This window comes from Eubalaena glacialis, chromosome 14 (assembly GCF_028564815.1).
Source record: "Eubalaena glacialis isolate mEubGla1 chromosome 14, mEubGla1.1.hap2.+ XY, whole genome shotgun sequence".
NCBI classification, from domain to species: domain Eukaryota; kingdom Metazoa; phylum Chordata; class Mammalia; order Artiodactyla; family Balaenidae; genus Eubalaena; species Eubalaena glacialis.
This window is the reverse complement of record NC_083729.1, coordinates 30,361,775-30,382,426: the sequence shown is the minus strand read 5'-3', so window position 1 is coordinate 30,382,426 and position 20,652 is coordinate 30,361,775. Positions and strand designations below refer to the sequence as shown.

The 20,652-nt window shown below is 36.3% G+C and overlaps 1 protein-coding gene across 2 annotated transcripts in view; it reads left to right on the top strand.

The window, feature by feature from the left end:
• The window catches only part of HEATR5B (HEAT repeat containing 5B), a 95,348-nt gene that overhangs the window by 73,709 nt on the left and 987 nt on the right, over positions 1-20,652 (top strand). For both annotated transcript variants that reach the window (XM_061210773.1, XM_061210774.1), the window contains 8 exons: positions 4,875-5,112; positions 6,222-6,476; positions 7,745-7,872; positions 10,526-10,670; positions 11,162-11,428; positions 12,592-12,816; positions 16,781-16,932; positions 18,104-18,317. In XM_061210773.1, the coding sequence (XP_061066756.1) occupies positions 4,875-5,112; positions 6,222-6,476; positions 7,745-7,872; positions 10,526-10,670; positions 11,162-11,428; positions 12,592-12,816; positions 16,781-16,932; positions 18,104-18,317 (1,624 nt within the window). The remainder of the gene's footprint in view (positions 1-4,874; positions 5,113-6,221; positions 6,477-7,744; positions 7,873-10,525; positions 10,671-11,161; positions 11,429-12,591; positions 12,817-16,780; positions 16,933-18,103; positions 18,318-20,652) is intronic.

Sequence of the window (20,652 nt, the reverse complement as noted above, 5' to 3'; positions counted from 1 at the left end):
CATTCTCTTACCTCCCACTCTCTGATTCATTCAACGGTGTTACTAAACATGGGCTCTGTGGCAGGCTAGAAGTTGAGAATACAGTGGTGCACAAGCCAGATGTTCTACGTTTACTGAGAAAAACAAACTAGTGGACGAGTATGTGCAACAAAAATAATGACTGTTATAGGAGAAGTCCAGACTGTGGTGAACACACAGCAGAAGCACCTAAAATAGTCTGAGGTCTCAGAGGAGGCTGCTTGGAGAAAGCGATACTTAAGCTGAGACCTGGAGGATGAGAGTAGATGTTAGTAAGCATAAGTCTCAGGAGGGGAGGGACTCTTCCAAGCTAAGTGCTGTCAGTTATCCCCGCCTCTGTATCTCACTTACCCCTGCCTCTGTATCTCACTTACCCCCGCCTCTGTATCTCACTTACCCCCGCCTCTGTATCTCACTTACCCCCGCCTCTGTATCTCACTTACCCTGCCTCTGTATCTCACTTACCCTGCCTCTGTATCTCACTTACCCTGCCTCTTAATCTCACTTACCCCCGCCTCTGTATCTCACTTACCCCGCCTCTGTATCTCACTTACCCCACCTCTGTATCTCACTTACCCCACCTCTGTATCTCACTTACCCCACCTCTGTATCTCACTTACCCCACCTCTGTATCTCACTTACCTCCCGCCTCTGTATCTCACTTACCCCGCCTCTGTATCTCACTTACCCCACCTCTGTATCTCACTTACCCCACCTCTGTATCTCACTTACCCCGCCTCTGTATCTCACTTACCCCCCGCCTCTGTATCTCACTTACCCCGCCTCTGTATCTCACTTACCCCGCCTCTGTATCTCACTTACCCCGCCTCTGTATCTCACTTACCCCGCCTCTGTATCTCACTTACCCCGCCTCTGAATCTCACTTACCCCGCCTCTGTATCTCACTTACCCCGCCTCTGAATCTCACTTACCCCCGCCTCTGTATCTCACTTACCCCGCCTCTGTATCTCACTTACCCCGCCTCTGTATCTCACTTATCCCGCCTCTGTATCTCACTTACCCCGCCTCTGTATCTCACTTACCCCGCCTCTGTATCTCACTTACCCCGCCTCTGTATCTCACTTACCCCGCCTCTGTATCTCACTTACCCCGCCTCTGTATCTCACTTACCCCGCCTCTGTATCTCACTTACCCCCCCGCCTCTGAATCTCACTTACCCCCCCGCCTCTGAATCTCACTTACCCCGCCTCTGTATCTCACTTACCCCCGCCTCTGTATCTCACTTACCCCCGCCTCTGTATCTCTTACCCCGCCTCTGTATCTCACTTACCCCCGCCTCTGTATCTCACTTACCCCGCCTCTGTATCTCACTTACCCCGCCTCTGTATCTCACTTACCCCGCCTCTGTATCTCACTTACCCCGCCTCTGTATCTCACTTACCCCGCCTCTGTATCTCACTTACCCCCGCCTCTGTATCTCAGTCACCCCCACTCTGTATCTCAGTCACCCCCACTTCTGTATCTCAGCATCTCGCTCTGCTTTCTCGTCCTCTTCTACTCACTTTCCTCTTCACACCTCTGTTCATTGAACGAGTTTCAGTATCTTCACGTCCTCAACTAGTCACCCACTTCTCAATCCCCTGCAATCTGGGTTTACTCTCAGCACTCCATTAAAATTATTTCACTAAAGTTACAAATAATATAATTCTCCAAATCACTGAACACTTTTCAATCTGTCTTACTTAGCCTCTCTATAGCATTTGATATTGTCTCCTCTGGAAACTTTGTTTTCCTTGACTTCCGTGACACTACTCCCTTGGTTTTCCTCTTTTCTTTTCATTGTTCATTCTCAGCATCACTTGCTGGCTTCTCTTTGCCTGCCTGCTCTTTAAATATTGGCATTTTTCTTGTCGCTTTTCTCACTCTTCATACTCTATGGGTAGCGTCATCTACACCCATACCCAGTAGCTTTTACTTGTATATTAAAGATTCTAATTCTACTTTTCTAGCCATACCTCTCTCCTACATTCCAGTCCCATATTTTTAGCTGTTTATTAGACATGTAGTACTGCAGTGTTTACTATTGAAAAAAATCCATGTATAAGTGGACCTGCACAGTTCAAACCCACATTGGTTCAAGGGTCAACTGTATTATCAAAGCACTTTCTAAAATCGTACACATTAGTTGACCAATTTATCGTAAGGAATATCAAGGATAGACACAAAGATTCTGCTTTGAGGATGTTTGCTGCGATGTTGTTTATCATTCTAAAAAAAAAAAAGGCAATATATGAATAAATGTATTTCTTGATCCAAAGATGATGGTATTAAGTGAATAGAAAATTGAGTATAATATTATATACAAACATAGTTTTTAAAAGACTGAGTATGTATATACAACATGGCTAGAATGTTAACAGTATTACATCTGGGTAGTAGGATTGTGTCTGGTTTTATTTTCTTCATTTTACTTATGCTTCTGATTCTTCTATATTTTGTATGTAATATCTCATAAGAAAAATAAACCCAATTTTTTTTTAAAAACGAGTCTAAAAAATATATTCTCATATTGCAAGTAGCAATGTAAAATATAGAACCCTTTTAGAAAGCATTTGGCAGTGTCTCTTCAGAGCCATGGAAGTATTTATAATCACTGATCCAGTAATTCCATTTCTGGAACTTTATCCTAGGGAAAAATATCCAAAATATGAAAAAGAGAGAAATTTACAAAAATGTTTAGTTGGAACCTTACTTATAATGTGAAGAACTGAACACCTTTGTCTTTGAAAACTATATCTCATCTTTCTAAGATTCCCAAGGCTAAAAAGAATCAGAAAAAAATATAAAAGTTCAACTACAGGAAAATTGTTAAATGTATAATGTCTTCCATTGCAGCCATTAAGAATAATAGTTATGAAGGCTAGTATTCATATGGAAACCCTTATGATATATAAATAGATAAAATTAAATACAAAATTCTCTGTACAACAAAATTACAACTTAGAAAGTTGGAGTGTGAAAACCTGGAAATTAGAATTACGAGTAATTTGTAAAACTCATTTTTCAAACGATTTGTGGTATAATTTTTTAAATTAAAATTCGAGGAAAAATACGTACAGCTGACCTTTAAATCCTGCAGTGACTCCTTCGCTTCCCCATTACCAACGGTCTTCAGCTACTTCTGCCTTACATTCTGTGCTCAGTCTAATACCAAACACTTGCGGTTTCCTCAGCACGCCTTGCTCGTTTCTATCTCTTGTGCTCTTGCTCTATATTCCCTCTGCCTGGAATTCCCCCTTCCATCTTTGCCTGTGAACAGGTGAACTTTTGTCTTTGAATCCACTGTCTCACCTTTTCATAGTCCATTAAGATTCTTCCATCCTTGGTGCTTCCTGTGATTCATTCATTCATTTCTCAAACCACTGAGTGTCCGTTAGGTGCCAGGCAGCGTACGTAGTCACTGCGTGTAGTGAGGTGGGAAGATAGGTCATTTAAAACAAATTTAAAAAAAAATCCCTTTCTCTCAGCAGTTTTCTCACTCTCCTTTCATTGTATCAGTCGGTGAGTCCATGGAAGGTGAAAACCATGTATTATTTGTCTTTGCTGCCTCAGGCCCTAGCACAATAGCAAATGCAAGGCAAGAGTAAGCACCTAAGAAGGATTTGATGAGTGAATGGCTGAGTATACTTACAGTGCTTATTGAGATACTTTCTTAAAATCAGCATAATAATAAATCTAGGGGAAGAAAGCGAGCTTAAAACCAGTAGAAAATATGAATGTGATACATTTATAACTTGAGATTCAGTCCCTACTCCAAAAGTTAGGTGGTTTCTGCTTCTAAATTGTCAGGTGTTAAGTATGACTAACCTACTGTAACTAAGTGTTATAGACCATCACAGCGTTAAGGAATGCTTCTTCTCAAAAATGAAGATTCATTGTTTCCTGTAATCGTTGTCTAATCTAGTCAATTACCATGCCATAACTGTCTGTTCATTGTAGGAATAGAGATAAGACCCTGCCATCAAGAAGCTGCAGTGTCCCTGTTCACATGCATAGACTTTGTCTTACAAACAATGAAAATGACACTGTGTAGGGGGAAATAGTTTTCTCAAGATTTTTATCTAGTGCAGTTTTCTTTCTTACTCTTGCTCCCCCCACCCCTTTTTTTTTTAGCTTTATCATTGATGTGTAATTCAGCTACGTGCCAGTTGCCAAAGCCAAAATATATGTACAAAAACAAAGAAAACAAACAAAAATAACTTCAACAAAGAAGAATCTTTAAGATTATATTCTAGGAAGTTGTGATTATACATCTTTTTGGTTTATAAAGTGGAGAGAAAAGATACAGATAATATATTTGGCCAGTAAATTATATTATTCTTGGCTCAGCCATCTGTTGCAAGGACTAGATTGCTAAATATCACTTAAGGACTATATAAGAAGGGGTTTTGAAGGATATTTATGGAAATCCTTTCTGTGCCCTTCCCCCCCCCTCAGCTTTTTTCTTTGACTTCTGTCTAATTGTGTCTAATAAATCTATGAAAGCAAAGGTAACAAACAGGAAGTTATACACTATGGCAAAAAAAAAAAAAGAAAGAAAACCACATATAAAGGGGGGGCTTTGTAAAGTAGAACAAGAGAAGCCAGAAAAAATTCAGAGAACCCTACTCAAGGAATATGCTGTGAGAGCAATAGTCAGAAGTCAGCTCTATAAAAAAAAACGATTGCCTCCAAAGCAGGTGGAATGATTCTTTTGAGGTTATCCGGAAATCCCAAAGTTGTATACTTTCTAGTATGTACTCACTTTCGATGATTCAGCTGTATAATAACAACTTAGAATATGTCATTTCTTAATATTATGCCTTGTTATTTTCTCCTCCTGTATATCTTACTAGGTATATGTGGTTGCCATGAAGATTAAAAAAGAAGCAGAGTCAAAACCAAAAAGAGCAATTAAAAATACTGATGATGATGATGATGATTACAGTACCATAGATGAACTACCACCAGACAGTTTAATAACACTCGTACAACCTGAACTGCCAACACTCAGTCGCCTGTGGTTGGCAGCATTAAAAGACTATGCGCTTTTAACTTTACCAGCTGAATTTGCTAGTCAGCTACCCCCAGATGGTAAGTACTGCATTTAGAGTTTTGCTTTTAATAGAGTTCAAAGTAGTAATTAAACAAAATGGAATTGGTGGAGACTAGCAACAATAGTAATAATAACATGTAAAATTTCTGTGGACTTAAACTTGGCATTCTCTCATTTAGAGCATGTTCTCCATACTGAATTTGTGAATTCATATATGGCATTAAACTTGTTAGCCCAAGCAAAAATGTTCTCACTGTTATAGTAATAACTGTACGAGCTAGGTTACTCTAAATAACTGTGCATAACAAGTCATTATGCATAACCATGATGAAGTATATTGCTGTGTTGGTCAGTGTGTGTATGCAGGGACAGATGTGGCAGTCCTCAGTTTGATAGAGAAAGCAGGAGGAGGGGAAGAATTTGCAGAAGAGTGAAAAAGAAAGAAGAGACAGAGTTCCCTGGCTATGAGAGAAAGGGAAGGTGATGAGGGTTTTAAGAGTTGCTGGCAACAGTGAAGAGGAAGCCTGAGGAAGAGGACCATGGGTAGGGAAAGGTAGAGGGAATTCACAGGCATCAGCATTTGCAGCGAAAAGGCTGGAAACCCTAGCATCAGCGAGGAAGTGACAGGCACTCCAGGTCAGCAGCTGCAGGAAAGACGTTAGTTTTGATAACTCTGTAAGAGAATCTCTTTGCCAAATTGCTCTTTTATATGTGCTGTGATCTGAATATTTGTGTCACCTCAAAATTCATATGTTGAAACCTAATCCCTATTGTGATGGAATTAGGAGGTGAGGCCTTTGGGAGGTGCTTAGGTCATGAGGGTGGAGCTCCTAGGAGTGGAAGTAGTCCCCTTGTAAAAAAGAACCCACAGAGCTCCCTGGCCCCTTCCATCTTGTGAGGACACAGCAAGAAGGCACTGGCTATGAATCAGGAAGAGGGCCCTCACCCGACCATGCTGGCACCCTGATCTCGGACCTCCAGCCTCCAGAACTATGAGAAATAAATTTCTGTAGTTTATAATCCACCCAGTCTGTGGTATTTTCTTATACCAGCCCAAATGGACTAAGATAGTATGTAACGGTTTTTTTTTTAAGGTAGTTGTTCATAAATGAGTATAATAGAAGTAATGTTTTTGATTGCTTTATAGGTGGAGCATTTTATACTCCTGAGACTATTGATACAGCTAGACTTCACTATCGGAATTCCTGGGCCCCAATTCTCCATGCAGTGGCACTTTGGTTAAATAGCACAGGATTTACATGTTCAGAGTCAGCAGAAGCAGCAGCAATATCAGGTTTACAAAAACGTTCTACACCCATCAATTTAAACCAAGCATCAGGAGCAACGCCTGGTTCTAAATCTTTGCCAGAAATTAACAAAGACAGAATGCATCTGATTTTAGGTAGGTGAGCCATGTTAATGTATTTCAAGATGGATCACTTCTGAAAATGTGTATCTGTAGGGGAGAAAAAACTTCTTTCTACCCTCTTAAGATCTGTGACTGGCTTAAGAATAAAACTGACATAAGACACATTAACAGGAGGAAAGCATACAAATTTATTTAATATTTTTACATGTACACAGCAGTCTTTAGAAGGAAAATGAAGACCTGAAGAAGCCGTTAGGTCCAGAAGATTGTATACAGTTTTACACAAACAAGAATAAATTGTGAGGGTATGACAAGACAAAGGGGTTTGGGCTAGGCGTGGTAAGTTGTGGGACAGTAACGAGAAAATATATGGGGGAAATAATGGAAGATCAGGCTTATTTTAGTAGTTTTGTTTGGACAGGTCTATTTCAACATCGACTCCCAGTCTCTGGTGGTAAGAATGTTTTCTCCCTGGTACAGAGAGGGCACCTTTCTCATGAGAAGTTTTATGACCTGCTTTTAGGTAGAAAGGAGGACAGAGAGCCCTGCCTGCATCTGCTATTTCTCAAATGCCTTCAGCCAAGAAGGTATATTTTGGTGTGGCATGTTTTGAACTCCTTCATATCTTTCATTTTAATGCTATGGAAAAAATTGTTATAGTTCAGAGGAGGGATAGTAAAAAGAGGATTTTTAGCACAGTTTCTAAATTAACTGAATTTTTTATTTAAAAATTTAATTATTAAAAACTACTCTTTAAAAATTCTCTGTCATGTTCATTCACAGAGCAATATTGAATAATTTTCAAGGGAAAAAAGTAAACTATTTTTTTTCAACAACTTTTCTTTTTACTTGACACTTAACAAATTGCCCCATAAGGAAATAATAAAATGTAAAGTTAAAGCAAATTTGAATGATTCTTATTTATGATTGCTTTATAGATGCTCTTTTAACACTTAAGAATTTGTCACTCATTTAATGAGAATTAATTTTATAATTTTCATAAATTTATTCTTAATGTATTATTTTAAAATGTCTTTAAATAACTTCTTAATCAAGGTGACCTTGGAACTCCCCCATCCCCTTCCAATGTGATTATTAGCCTCCTTGCAGAGCTACAACCTGTGTTAAGTTTGGCTGCTTATTTTGACAATCATTTTGAACTCACTTTAAGGCATTAATAAATATATGTTAAAAGTAATCTGTAAAAAAAATTAAGTAGGTGAAAGTGGGGGGAAAAATGGTGTCAAAGCAACAAAGTGTTTTATATTAACAAACCTGTGTGTTTATTTTGTGCATTGCAGGCGTGAGTATACAGTTCCTTTGTTCCCCAAGACCTGAGGAGCCTGTTGAACATGTTACAGCTTGTCTACAGGCCTTACACACCTTACTAGATTCTCCTTATGCCCGAATCCATATTGCAGAAGATCAGGTACAGTATATTTCTATGATAGATAATTTATGCTTTGTATTCATCGTGTTTATCTTAAGATAATTTTCTCACATATGAAATAAGTATTATATAATAAGCATTCAGGATTTTGGCTTCATCTAAGACCCTATATTGAAAGTTGGATGACCAGGCACAGCTAGACTACAGATTGTCACTGTACCTTCTTTGATCAGTTCATCAGCAGTCAAGTAAAACTAAAAATTTAAAGGATGTCTTCAGGGACTTCCCTGGTTGCACAGTGGTTAAGAATCCTCCTGCCAATGTGGGGAACACGGGTTTGATCCCTGGTCTGGGAAGATCCCATATGCCGTGGAGCAACTAAGCCCATGCGCCACAACTACTGAGCCTGCACTGTAGAGCCCATGAGCCACAGCTGCTGAGCCCATGCACCACAACTACTGAAGCCTGCACGCCTAGAGCCCATGCTCCACAACAAGAGAAGCCACTGCAATGAGAAGCCTGCACGCTGCAACAAAAAGTAGCCCCTGCTCACAGTAACTAGAGAAAGCCCACACGCAGCAATGAAGACCCAGTGCAGCCAAAAAAATAAATAAAATTAAATAAATAAATAAGGATGGCTTCAGTCCCAGTTAATGATTCTACTAATAAAGGGCTGAAGTGATTCATAAGGCTATTAAATAAATTATGTCACTTTTAAATGATTAAGTTTTATCTCTCATTTAATGAAATTTTTATGCGCTGACTCAAGTACTTATTTAAAAAGTTTAATGAATTGCTTTTTCTAATTTATGTATGGAGTATTTAGAGGATTTTATTCATGTTACAGAACCAAGTTACCACTGGATTTGTTATTCTTTTTAATTAGGAATTTTATTTTCGTAATAACCATTTCTTTGAACACCATACTACCAAACGGTATCACTTGGGATAATTTTCCATAAAACACAAACAGATAAAAAGCAAAGTTCTCATTATTGTATTATATCAAAATTAGTTTTGCACATAGTGCTGCTCGAAAAAAAACCCCAAATGAAACAAAACAAAGCATGTGCTGTGTGATTACAAGCTTCACTCACTGATGAACTCTTCTTGTACCCCAGCCTTGTAGCCTGAAGCTGTGCCTCAGCTAAACTACAGATTACTGCAAGAAACTTGAGGGTTGTTTTCAAATGGTCAAACCAATAAAATTTAATCTATGAATGAAGGTGTGTGACATATTATGTTAAAACCAAAATAACTGAGTGTAAATATAGTAGATTGAATGACATGGTTAAATGTGTATTCCAGAAATACAACAGACATAAATTTGATCACCCCATCAATCTTGTAGTGGTTGATTTTTAAGACATGAAAAGGGAGGAGGGAGGTCAATTATGAGGCCATTTTCGTAATTCCAGAGAGATAATGAGTCCACTGGCCTCCGAAAACTGAATAAAGGAGAAAGGAAAGAGGGCCAAGACTGGAACCTTAGGGATAAATAGCAAATAAGGATTGAGATGAAGGAAATAAATCAGCAGTGGAACAACTAGAGGGGAAGGAGGAGAACCAAAAGAATCCAGAATCCAAGTCTGAGTTAATCACCACTAAATCCACAGCACGGGGCATAGGACTTAGCATGTTGTTGGTGCTCTGATACTGACTAAAGACCAGATGCCAGTTTAAAAAAAAAAAAACAACAGAATTATCAAAGATGAGAGAGTTTCAAGGACAGACAACAGTCTCAAAAGGGACAGAATCCAGTAAATAAGGACAGAAAAGAGTCCCGTGGAGGTTATTGGTGACCTCAGGCATAGCGTTTTCTCAGGTGGATCAAGCCAGATTATAGAAGATTGAGGAGTAAATGAGAGAGTGAAGGAAGTGGCAGCATTCGGTCTGGGAAAGGAAGAAACAAGACAGAGACAGAAGAGAACATGGGGGCAGATGGAAGGCTCTGAGAGGTTTTTTGAAGTGTGGGGGGAAATTAGATAGGAAAGACTTGAGCAGATACTTATCCTGGGGAAGAGGAGCTTAGCTAGAGAGCGAGGTTGGCAACATACGGGGTATGATTGATGTCCTTGGAGAATCCTTGGGAAGTCAAACAAGATGGGGTAGCAGGCATATGAGGAAAGATTAATCAGTCTTGGACAGGGGCTGGACACTTGATCTTAAGGAAAGAGGTAAAGGTGGCTTTGGTTGCAGTTAAATTTTTTTCTCCCTCTGAAATTTGAGGTGGGTTCATTGGATGGATTTGATGTGGAAGATTGTAAGAGGCTTTTTAAAGTGAGTAGTAAGCGGTAGAAGTTTGTAATAGTTCTGAGATGAATCTGAGAGGGACTCACCAGAATGCCAGAATTTCTGGTAGACTACTCTTGGGTACTTAGGTTGGAAATCATAAATTTTAGTGGCACTGGATGCTAGCAATATTGTTTTAGTCCTAAAGAGAAAAGAAATAGGAGAATGACCATTTTTAAATGGAAAAATTATTTAAATACATAATGTAATTTTTGACTGAAAATATGTTCAGATAAAATGTGACCCTTTTTCAAGATTGTTATAGTATTTGCTACATAGTCCAATATATTAATTTTAGCTACCAAATTTATTTATTTTTACATGTATATTTTCTTAGATTTAATAATATAAATGTATCCTTTGAAATTAAAATTAATTTCTCTGTATTAATTTATAATAGCTGATTGGTGTTGAGTTGCTGAGTGTTTTACACCGCCTCCTACTGACCTGGAATCCACCATCCGTCCAGCTGCTGGTGACTGGAGTTGTGCAACGGATAGTAAGAGCTGCTCAGGATTATTTGCAAGAAAAAAGAAACACACTAAGTAAGCACTAGAAATTACACTAACATTGAAGTAGATTTATTTGTACTCTAATTTTTAAAATATTAATGCCAGGAAGTTGTTAATTAAAAAATTTAACCATATATTTAGAAGCTTTGCAATTGATTTTGCTTTCCTTAGCATGACGCAAATGGAATTGCTCATATTCAGCTATCTTTCACCTTCAAAAGGGTCAACTTCACACGTTTCAGCCTAACATATGTGTTACTCCTGTTATGAAATACATTCCTAATAAAAAATACCTAATAAAAATTTTCAAAGTAAAAAATGAATTGTCCGTTACTTTTAAGGAGAGGTAAATAAACAGAATTCTAGTCAGGCAGAGAATTACTCTGAGAAGGACATATGGCATCAGTTAAACATTTAGTTGTAAATTCTTTGAAAGAATTTATTAAGTATACTTATTGTGTTGTTTCATCTACTATTTTTTATTTTGTTTGCTGGGAATTTCACCAAATTTTCTTTTACCCAAGATGAAGATGATATGGAAAAAGAGTCCTGTCCTGTATTAGGAGAAGGAGGTGACAGTGGTGGTCTTATTCCTGGAAAATCTCTTGTGTTTGCAACTATGGAGCTGTTGATGTTCATTTTAGTGCGGCATATGCCGCATCTCAGTACCAAGATGTCGGACTCTCCAAGTCACGTAGCCACTAAAACTCGTCTGTCAGAAGAAAGTGCTCGTTTGGTGGCAGCCACAGTTACCATACTCTCTGACTTACCATCCCTTTGTTCACCTGCTGGTACGGTATTGATCACTATTTGGAAATGTGTTATACTGTATTAGAGATGAGGTTGCCTTTGATTTTAAGTGCTATTATGATTTATTTTCCTCTTAAATCTTAAAGGAGAAGTAGGGGTTTTTTTAAGGGTTTGTTTACCTTTAGGAGCCTATAAAGAAAGACTAAAGATTTAAGAAGTCAAAAACCCAGGATACCCTTTTCAGATATATGTCAAACAAACTTCAGCAAAGAGGTAGAACCACAGTTTGAGGGAAGACATCGAATGTTAGCAGATAGACATAAAGTGGAATTACTAAACCCTTTATTTTCTGATCTGGTTGCTACTCTTGAGCAACGCTGACAAACTAACAAATGTCAGAGGAGAGTGACAACCAACTTTAAGGAGCAACTAAAAGAATTATAGCTGAAAAAGATAATAGCTGTCTGCAGACACCTGAAGAACTAGTGGATGGAAAAGTAGACTTTCCCTCTGTTGTATCTAGAAGGTAGAGATGGTATCAGGATATATAAAGGTAAATTTCAGTTCAACACAAGCCTACAGATACGAAAACAATGAATTCTCCATCATTGAAGTTCTGTAGGCAGACTACAGTGGCTGCATGTCAGAGCGGTGAAGGGAGTCTTTCATTAAGTGGGTGGTTGATTTGATTACCTTAAAGTTCTTTCAGCTACAAATCCTAGGATTCTTTCATCTCTTTTTGGCTTACCTGTATAGTCTTCTTATCAGTTTCCTGACTTGGTTACTACATTGACTGACTTAGTACTAAGGCTCACTTAGTACAATGAGATTGATTACTTGTCTTGGAATTGCTACATGATTCACCAAGTTTCTCAGGTACTTCTCAGAGTATTTGGTAGTGTTTTCCTTCTGTTTTTCTACCTTTCTTCCTTATTTTCATTATGAAGGGCATGATTATTAAATAGGTGAAATACTAGAAGTAATAAAAACAAGGCAAGCTGGGAAAAGAAAGAAAATATTTCCTTTGAAATAACTTGTGACTTTTTTTTTTTCAAACATTGAATTATAGTAATAGTAATGCAGTAAATTTTGTATGAATACAAGGAAAAGAAATAATATTAAACCATAAAAAATATAAACAATTGAAATAACTATAATATGGGAACTACTAATTATGAGGCAATCTGATTTGTTTTTATTTCAGGATGTATGACAGTCCTGCCCACGATTCTGTTTTTAATTGCAAGAATATTGAAAGACACAGCGATAAAGTCTGCAGATAATCAGGTTCCTCCACCAGTCACTGCAGCTCTTCAAGGGATCAAAAGTATTGTGACACTTTCAATGGCCAAAACTGAGGATACTCAAAAACAGTGGACAGCTCTAATTCGTAGCACTCTCGCATGCATCCTAGAATATTCTCAACCAGGTAATCTAATCAGTTTTAAATTTTTAAAAGTTTATTAGGATATCTGTTCCCTAATAACTAATTGAACGAGCTCATCAGAAAACTGCTATATATCTGAATCAACTCAGAGAAGTATTTTCGTCCCATCTTTCAGATGTGAACTTTTAGTTCCCCATTCTGGATATTGACTCTGAATGCCCTTGTCTTAGCACTTATATACATTTTGGGAGGTTTCCCCAAAAAGAAGGGACGTGTGCATATAAAACTCTTATACATCGTTTTGAACTCCTATATAGTTGCCCATCACTTATATTTATCAATTATTATTCATTCCCCTAACAATGGATATTTTTGCTATTTCTGATTTTTCCCAATTATAAAAATTGTCTCAGTGAACATCCTTATAAATTCCTTATGCACATGTGCTATGAGATTTTCTAGGGCATACCCCTATAAGTGGAATTGACGACACATTCAAATTTTATCAGACATTGCCAAATTGCTCTCCAAAGTAGCTGTATGAATTTGCACTTCTACCAGCAGTGCATGATCCCCACCGATACATGGTATTTCAGACGTTTAAATTTCATTATCTGATAAGTAAAACGTACTATCTTACTGTTTTAATTGGCATTTTTCATTTTCCTACTGAGTATAAGCATTTTTCATGTTTGTGTCTAATTTGGGGGAAAATGCTTATTCACATTTTTGTCCATTTTTCTTCTGTGTTTGACTTTCTCTTTCATTTTATTTCTGTGGTAAATGTGAAAGGATTGAAAACAGAATAATAATTAAAGATTTGCCATATTGCCTATTAAAACATTTCCACACTATCTAAAACTGTGGAGTGGGCCCAAGAACGAACAGATAGGGTAATGAAACAGAACAGATTGTTTTAAAACAAGACATTCATCCACATGAGAATATAATACATGATAAGGTCACATTCATTATTCTTCAAATGGTTTGTGTCAATTAGCCATTTCAGATATCAGTTCCAGTTAGGCCCTCTCCTTATATCATGACTCTAAGTAAATATAAGGTAAGTTAGAATGATAATGTAAAATTTTTAAAATAGGTAAACAAAGAAAATATAGGTGACTCCTTTATGTCAGAATGACAAAGGACTATGTAAGTGTAAGTGAATGGTAAATATCACAGAGGAAAATATCAGTGTATTGGACTATAGAATTTAACGTCTACCTGTCAAAAATGACAGCATTAAAAAATGGTTGATAAATCCTAAAAATTCTTATCAGAAGGAAAAAGATTTTTTTCCTATTTCTTTAATTTTGTATCTATATGAGATGATGGATGTTCGCTAAACTTGTGATGATCATTTCATGATGTATGTAAGTCAGATCATTATACTGTGCACCTTAAACTTATATAGTACTGTGTGTCAATTGTATCGCAATAAAACTGGAAGAAAAAAATTAAAAAAATAAAAGATACCTGAAAAAAAAGACAGATCAAAAACTGAAAATAATATTTATGTCAGTGTTAATATCATTAATGTACAAAGAAGTCTTTTAAGAAAGAAGGAAAGAGCACGCATTATTAAAAAGGAAATAGAGATGCCCACCAAGTATATAAAAAAGTTAGCCACATTATTATATAAGCAAAGAAATACAAACAAAAACAAAGGAGTATAAATTTTTACCTGTAAAACTGATTTTAAAAAATTGTGAGTATGTACAGGTGGAATTGATACCAGGAGAACATTTTCATACTTTGCTGAAGGGGAATTAATACAGTTTAAACTTTCAGGGAATCAATTCTGCAAAATATACACAGAGCCTTTAAGAATTCATACTCTGGGGCTTCCCTGGTGGCGCAGTGGTTGAGAATCTCCCTGCTAATGCAGGGGACTCGGGTTCGAGCCCTGGTCTGGGAGGATCCCACATACCGCGGAGCAACTGGGCCCGTGAGCCACAACTACTGAGCCTGCGCATCTGGAGCCTGTGCTCCGCAACAAGAGAGGCCACGATAGTGAGAGGCCCGCGCACTGCAATGAAGAGTGGCCCCCGCTTGCCGCAACTAGAGGAAGCCCTCGCACAGAAACAAAGACCCAACACAGCCAAAAAAATAAATAAATAATAATTAAAGGTGCTAATAATTAAAAAAAAAAAAAAATTGATACTCTGACCTTATTGATCAGAAACTTGTGTTCAAGGTTATTTATCACAGTCTATTTTATAATATTGAAAATACAAAAGTGATAAATATAACTATCTGGCAGTGGGAAAAAATATTAAATATATCATGGTATACTCATTTGGATTATATATCCATTATATCTATTAAAAATCATGTTTATAAATAATTATATATAAAAAAACTAACCCAGACCAGAAGGAATTAATCAAAAACCTAGAAATTAAACTATCGCTAGATGGTAGTATTACAAGTTTTATTTTCTTTCCCATACACTTGTTATATTTTAAACAAACCATGTACTACTTATATTACCTGAAATTTTTTAGTATTAATATTTGGAAGGGAAAACTTTAACTAGTTTTATTAATGTTACTAAAACTATTTTAGCTTTATCATGAGTTAATATTTTTCTTTTTAGCATAGATTTTTAACAAACTAAAGAAACATTAAATGCCATAATTATATATGAATGTAAATGTATATGTGTGTACGTTGATAGAACAAGAAAAAGTAGTTAAGAATTCATTTAAAAATATAAATACTGTTTCAGTTTTCATGGGGGTGTCCATAATCAATAATCATATTTTTTAAATTGTCAATTATAAGAGAAGGTTTTGATATTTTATCCTAGTTCATTCATGTTAGATGAATTTAAAGGTATATGATAAGATAATTAACTTGCCTAAGATAACCTGTCCAGAACTGAATTCTCAGTAGGCACAGTCAGTATGAAGTAGGGATCAAAGCCATGGGTGTATTTTTATAGTAGTTGTAAGCAAGGCAAGCAGAATTTCTTGCTTTACGAGAAGAGTTTTGTAATAGAATTTCCTTTATGGAAATCATATTTCTTATTATAAAATCTGAGACTTCCACTTTAAAAAATGTGCCAGTGTATGTATGTGAACACACACACACACACACACACACACACACACCCTCCATGGATGTAATGAATCACTCTTAAGATTGCTATAATATTTTTTTTCATTTTTAAAACCTTCAATTTTGAAATAGATTTCAAACTTTTTAAAATGTTACAAGAATAATATAGTGAACTTGAGCATACCCTTCTAGATTTCACCAGTTGTTAACATTTGCTGCATGTTTTATTTTTTCTATAATCCACATATTATTATTGTTGATATTATTATTAATTTTGCTGAACCATTTGAGAATACATTGAAGGCATCATGACTCTTTACTCCTAAATACTTCACAGATATCCTAAGAACAAGAACAGTCTCTTACATAACCACTGAAAAATTAACAAATTGAGGCAATTTAACATTGATACAGGGCCTCCCTGGTGGCGCAGTGGTTGAGAATCCACCTGCCAATGCAGGGGCACGGGTTCGATCCCTGGTCCGGGAAGATCCCACATGCCGCGGAGCAACTAAGCCCGTGCGCCACAACTACTGAGCCTGCGCTCTAGAGCCTGCAAGCCACAACTACTGAAGCCCACGCGCCTAGAGCCCGTGCTCTGCAACAAGAGAAGCTATCACAATGAGAAGCCTGCGTGCAGCAACGAAGACCCAACACAGCCAAAGATAAATAAATAAATAAATTTGTATATATTAAAAAAAAAAGTCAGAGAGAGAGAGGGTCATTGTTCAAGAATGAAAGATTTTTTAAAATTTTTGTCTTATATTGGAGTTTAGTTGATCTACAATGTTGTGTTAGTTTCAGGTGTACAGCAAAGTGATTTAGTGATACATATACATATATTTATTCTTTTTCAGAAGAATTAAATTTCAAAACATTTTAGAAACAGCATATTGCTTTCATTTTTTACATGTATCAATATTTCATTATTCATATATTTCAGAAGATTCTATGCCTATGCCTGATGAAGTAAGCATGCTAACAGCAATTGCACTCTTCCTGTGGTCTGCTGGTAGTGAAATAATAGGAGTCCAGTCACTGCAGAACGGCTGCATGAACAGATTTAAAAACGCATTAAATTCATGTGACCCATGGGTAAGTTACACTTAAAACATAGTGTTAAACCTTCCACTTTATCAAGAAAATTTCAGATTGATTCATTAAAATTTGTGATACATCAAATGAAAACTTAAGTATTTGCTATATGACTTTTCAACAGAAAACTGGAAAAGATCACTGGTTTAAGCATTAGGAGAGACATGTCTATGTTTATTTATATCTACAGAAATTGCCCAGTATCTAAAATATTTGCTCAACCCTGGCCTATATTGGTAGAGACTTTACGTGTTCTGTTTTTCACTGTTTACTTAATGACACCATTAAAGGATAAATATATATTATAACATGTTTTAATGGGCCTATTGGAAACTCTGTTTTCTAGAAAATAAGTTTTATTGTTTTACAGTGTGATTCTCAAACCTGCTGCACATCAGGAAAAAAAGCAATTTAGTTACATCTACCACTATCTTCCTAAACCAGAGTCTCCAGAAGTGTGGTCCACAGATCTGTATTTTAAAAATATTCCCCAGGCATTTTTTATGTCCAGTGATGTTTCGTAGCTTTTCTTCCACCAAAGCACTGAAACAGTTTCCCCTCAATATTTTTCACGTACGTTGATGTGTTGATGGACCTTCCTTTTTTTGTTTGTTTGTTTGTTTCTTATTAACATGAATTCTTTCTAATCTAAAGTAGAGCCACTGAGACCTTACTTTCTAGGCCTGGAACACTTAAATTGGTTTAAGCAGTCATTTCCAGGGAATCCAAATGGAGTTGAGGTGTCTAAGTAATATATTTTTATAGCTTTGTTTGACATCATTCAAATATTAGCCTTCCATACTAAATATATTAGGTTAAAGTGGGAGGGAGATTTGTAAATTAAAGAAAGAATTAAAAACACAAATTAGTATTCCTGGTCTCTAATTTCTTATACACTATAGAAATACACAAATTATATTAGCAGTGGTAATTTGGGAGTTAACATATAAGGAATGTTTATTGGTTTAATTTCTTTTCAGTTTTATTTAGTTAGCATGTTGGAAGTTTAATTACTTCATTTCTGTAAGTAGAAATGGCATTAATTCTTCCCACATTTTTATTTTCATCCTGCAGTATTGCTTGTTTTCAGTATATATTAAGATGCAGTGTGATTGTAGAGCAGATAAGAACTGTCACACATGTGAATTAATAAAATGATTTTCTTGTGTAGGTTCAAGCCAAATGTTACCAGCTTCTCCTCTCAGTCTTTCAGCATTCCAATCGTGCCCTTTCAACCCCCTACATCCATTCATTAGCTCCGATAGTGGTTGAAAAGCTAAAAGCTGTTGAAAGAAACAGACCAGCCAGTAATACAGAACTTTTAGCTGTTCAAGAAGGAATCAAAGTTCTTGAAACATTGGTTGCTCTTGGGGAAGAACATAACAGTAAGTATTTTTCTCTAAAAAGCCACTAGTCTAAAATGAAGATTTGTATTATATATAAATCTTCTTTGCTATTTGACACAGGCCATTGCAACAGTAAGTTTACTAAGGGTGGTTACTGTCTGAAAGATTAATGTTTTTGCTCATGATGCTAACAGAATTGACTTGATTTATGTTTATTTTTTAAGAGCAAGAGGTTAAATTACCGATGGCATTTGAACCCACGGATTGTTTTATTTTCCAGGAATGTACTCTTTAAGAACCAGGGAAAATATGGCTGCCTAATAGATTTTTTAAAATAATATATTTTGGTGTTCGTAATAGAGGTATCAAAGCTTTTTAACGAATAGGACAAATAGGACCAGATTAGCACTAATGATGCCAAACATCATTATTAAAATACCTCAAAATTTGAAATTTTTAAATTATTGTTTTTTAATTTAATGAAGAACTACCACATACATCCATTTAACCAGAGACATATGCAGCTTAAAACTTACTCCTCTTTATTCCCTGCTAAATCTTAATTTCATCACAATCTAAAATTTATCTTAAAAAATATGACTTAATTATTACAGAAAGACTGTACTTTTTAAACTAGTACCTTATGATTGAATGTTAAGCTGTTTCCAGTTTTTCAAGATCATAAATAACTGAGATAAGTATTCTTTCTTTTTATATAAATTTATTTTATTTTATTTATTTTTGGCTGTGTTGGGTCTTCGTTGCTGAGCACGGGCTTTCTCTAGTTGCGGCTAGCAGGGGCTGCTCTTCCTTGCGGTGCGCGGGCTTCTTATTGTGGTGGCTTCTGTTGTTGCAGAGCACAAGCTCTAGGCGCACGGGCTTCAGTAGTTGTGGCACGCAGGCTCAGTAGTTGTGGCGCACAGGCTTAGTTGCTCAGCGGCATGTGGATCTTCCCGGACCAGGGCTCGAACCCATGTCCCCTGCATTGGCAGGCAGATCCTTAACCACTGTGCCACCAGGGAAGTCTGAGATGAGTATTCCTGTACAGGTATCTTTGCACACATTTTTTAATTATTTCTATCAGGTAAATTTTTTTAAGTGAAATTACTGGGACAAAAGAAATGCACATTCTAAGGTTTTTAATATATATTGCTAGATTACTCTCCAGATAAAAATTACATCAGTTTTTACTATCGTAAAATTTTTCCTCTTCTCTTGAAAGAGTTTCACACAAAATTGGAAAGGTAGTGGAGATTTTTTAAAAGCTACTGTGATAGCTTACCTATAAAATAATAATCCAGAACTATTATAGTGGAAGAGAAGAATACAGAAGCGATTATGAAAAATGTTGCTCTGACTTGACGAGTAACTGGTTATGGGGACAAGAGAAAGAGAAGAGCCAAATATTACTGTGTTACCTGGAAGAAGCATGGATGCAACGTTAAAACTGGAAAGGTCAGGAAGAAGAGCTGTTTGGGAGGAGTTGATAAGTTTAGTTGAAACTAGATAGTAACATTATTTGGGTAGAAATGTTATGACTGACATCATGACCCATGTTTGGTAACTCAACATAATTTTATCTTTATTTTTATTTTACTCACTGTAAACTCCATAAACATGGGGACTAAATCTTATTCATTTTGTAATCTTAACACTGAGCTTATTGACTTTTGCATAGTCAGTATTTAAATATGTTTGAGTTGAGTTGACTCTTGAGATCAGTTCCTGAACAGGTGCCCTAATTTAGTTAGGGAAGAGGGTCTTATACTCTTTCAAATAATTCTCTATTGTTTGAATTCTTTTAACAGCAGAATGTATTTATGTATTATTCATGAAATTAAATATAGTTTAATAGTTAATTAGACTTCAACAAGGTTCATTAAATAAATAACCCTTTAATTTTCCATTTAAGAGTCAATTAATTTAAGGTATGAAATAACCAAAGCAGTGTAGCTTCAATTCTCCAACCAATTTCTAGTATTTAGTATTAGTGAATTACATCAACAGTAAGCACCATCACGATTTCTTCATTTTTTAAGGGACTGCTTCACTCAGATAACAGATGTTTTGTACTATAGCAAGACTTCTAAGAGGTAGAATAAGCAATTGTCATTTTTTAAAAATTAAAACTAAATCTGAGTCTAAGTGCCATGCAAAAACCAAAGGGAGATGGTTGCCATCACATTAATGTATACATTCACTCATTCCTTTGATGGTATCCTCCTAATGAATGCTTCAGGTTTCTGTTCCCTATTCCCTCTAATCTCCAACCTCCCTATTCTGGAATACCCTTAAAATTTTCATAATTTTATTCTCAAAATACATTTTACCAGATGACAATTATAAAGTGTTCATTCCTTTTTAACCTTTTAGC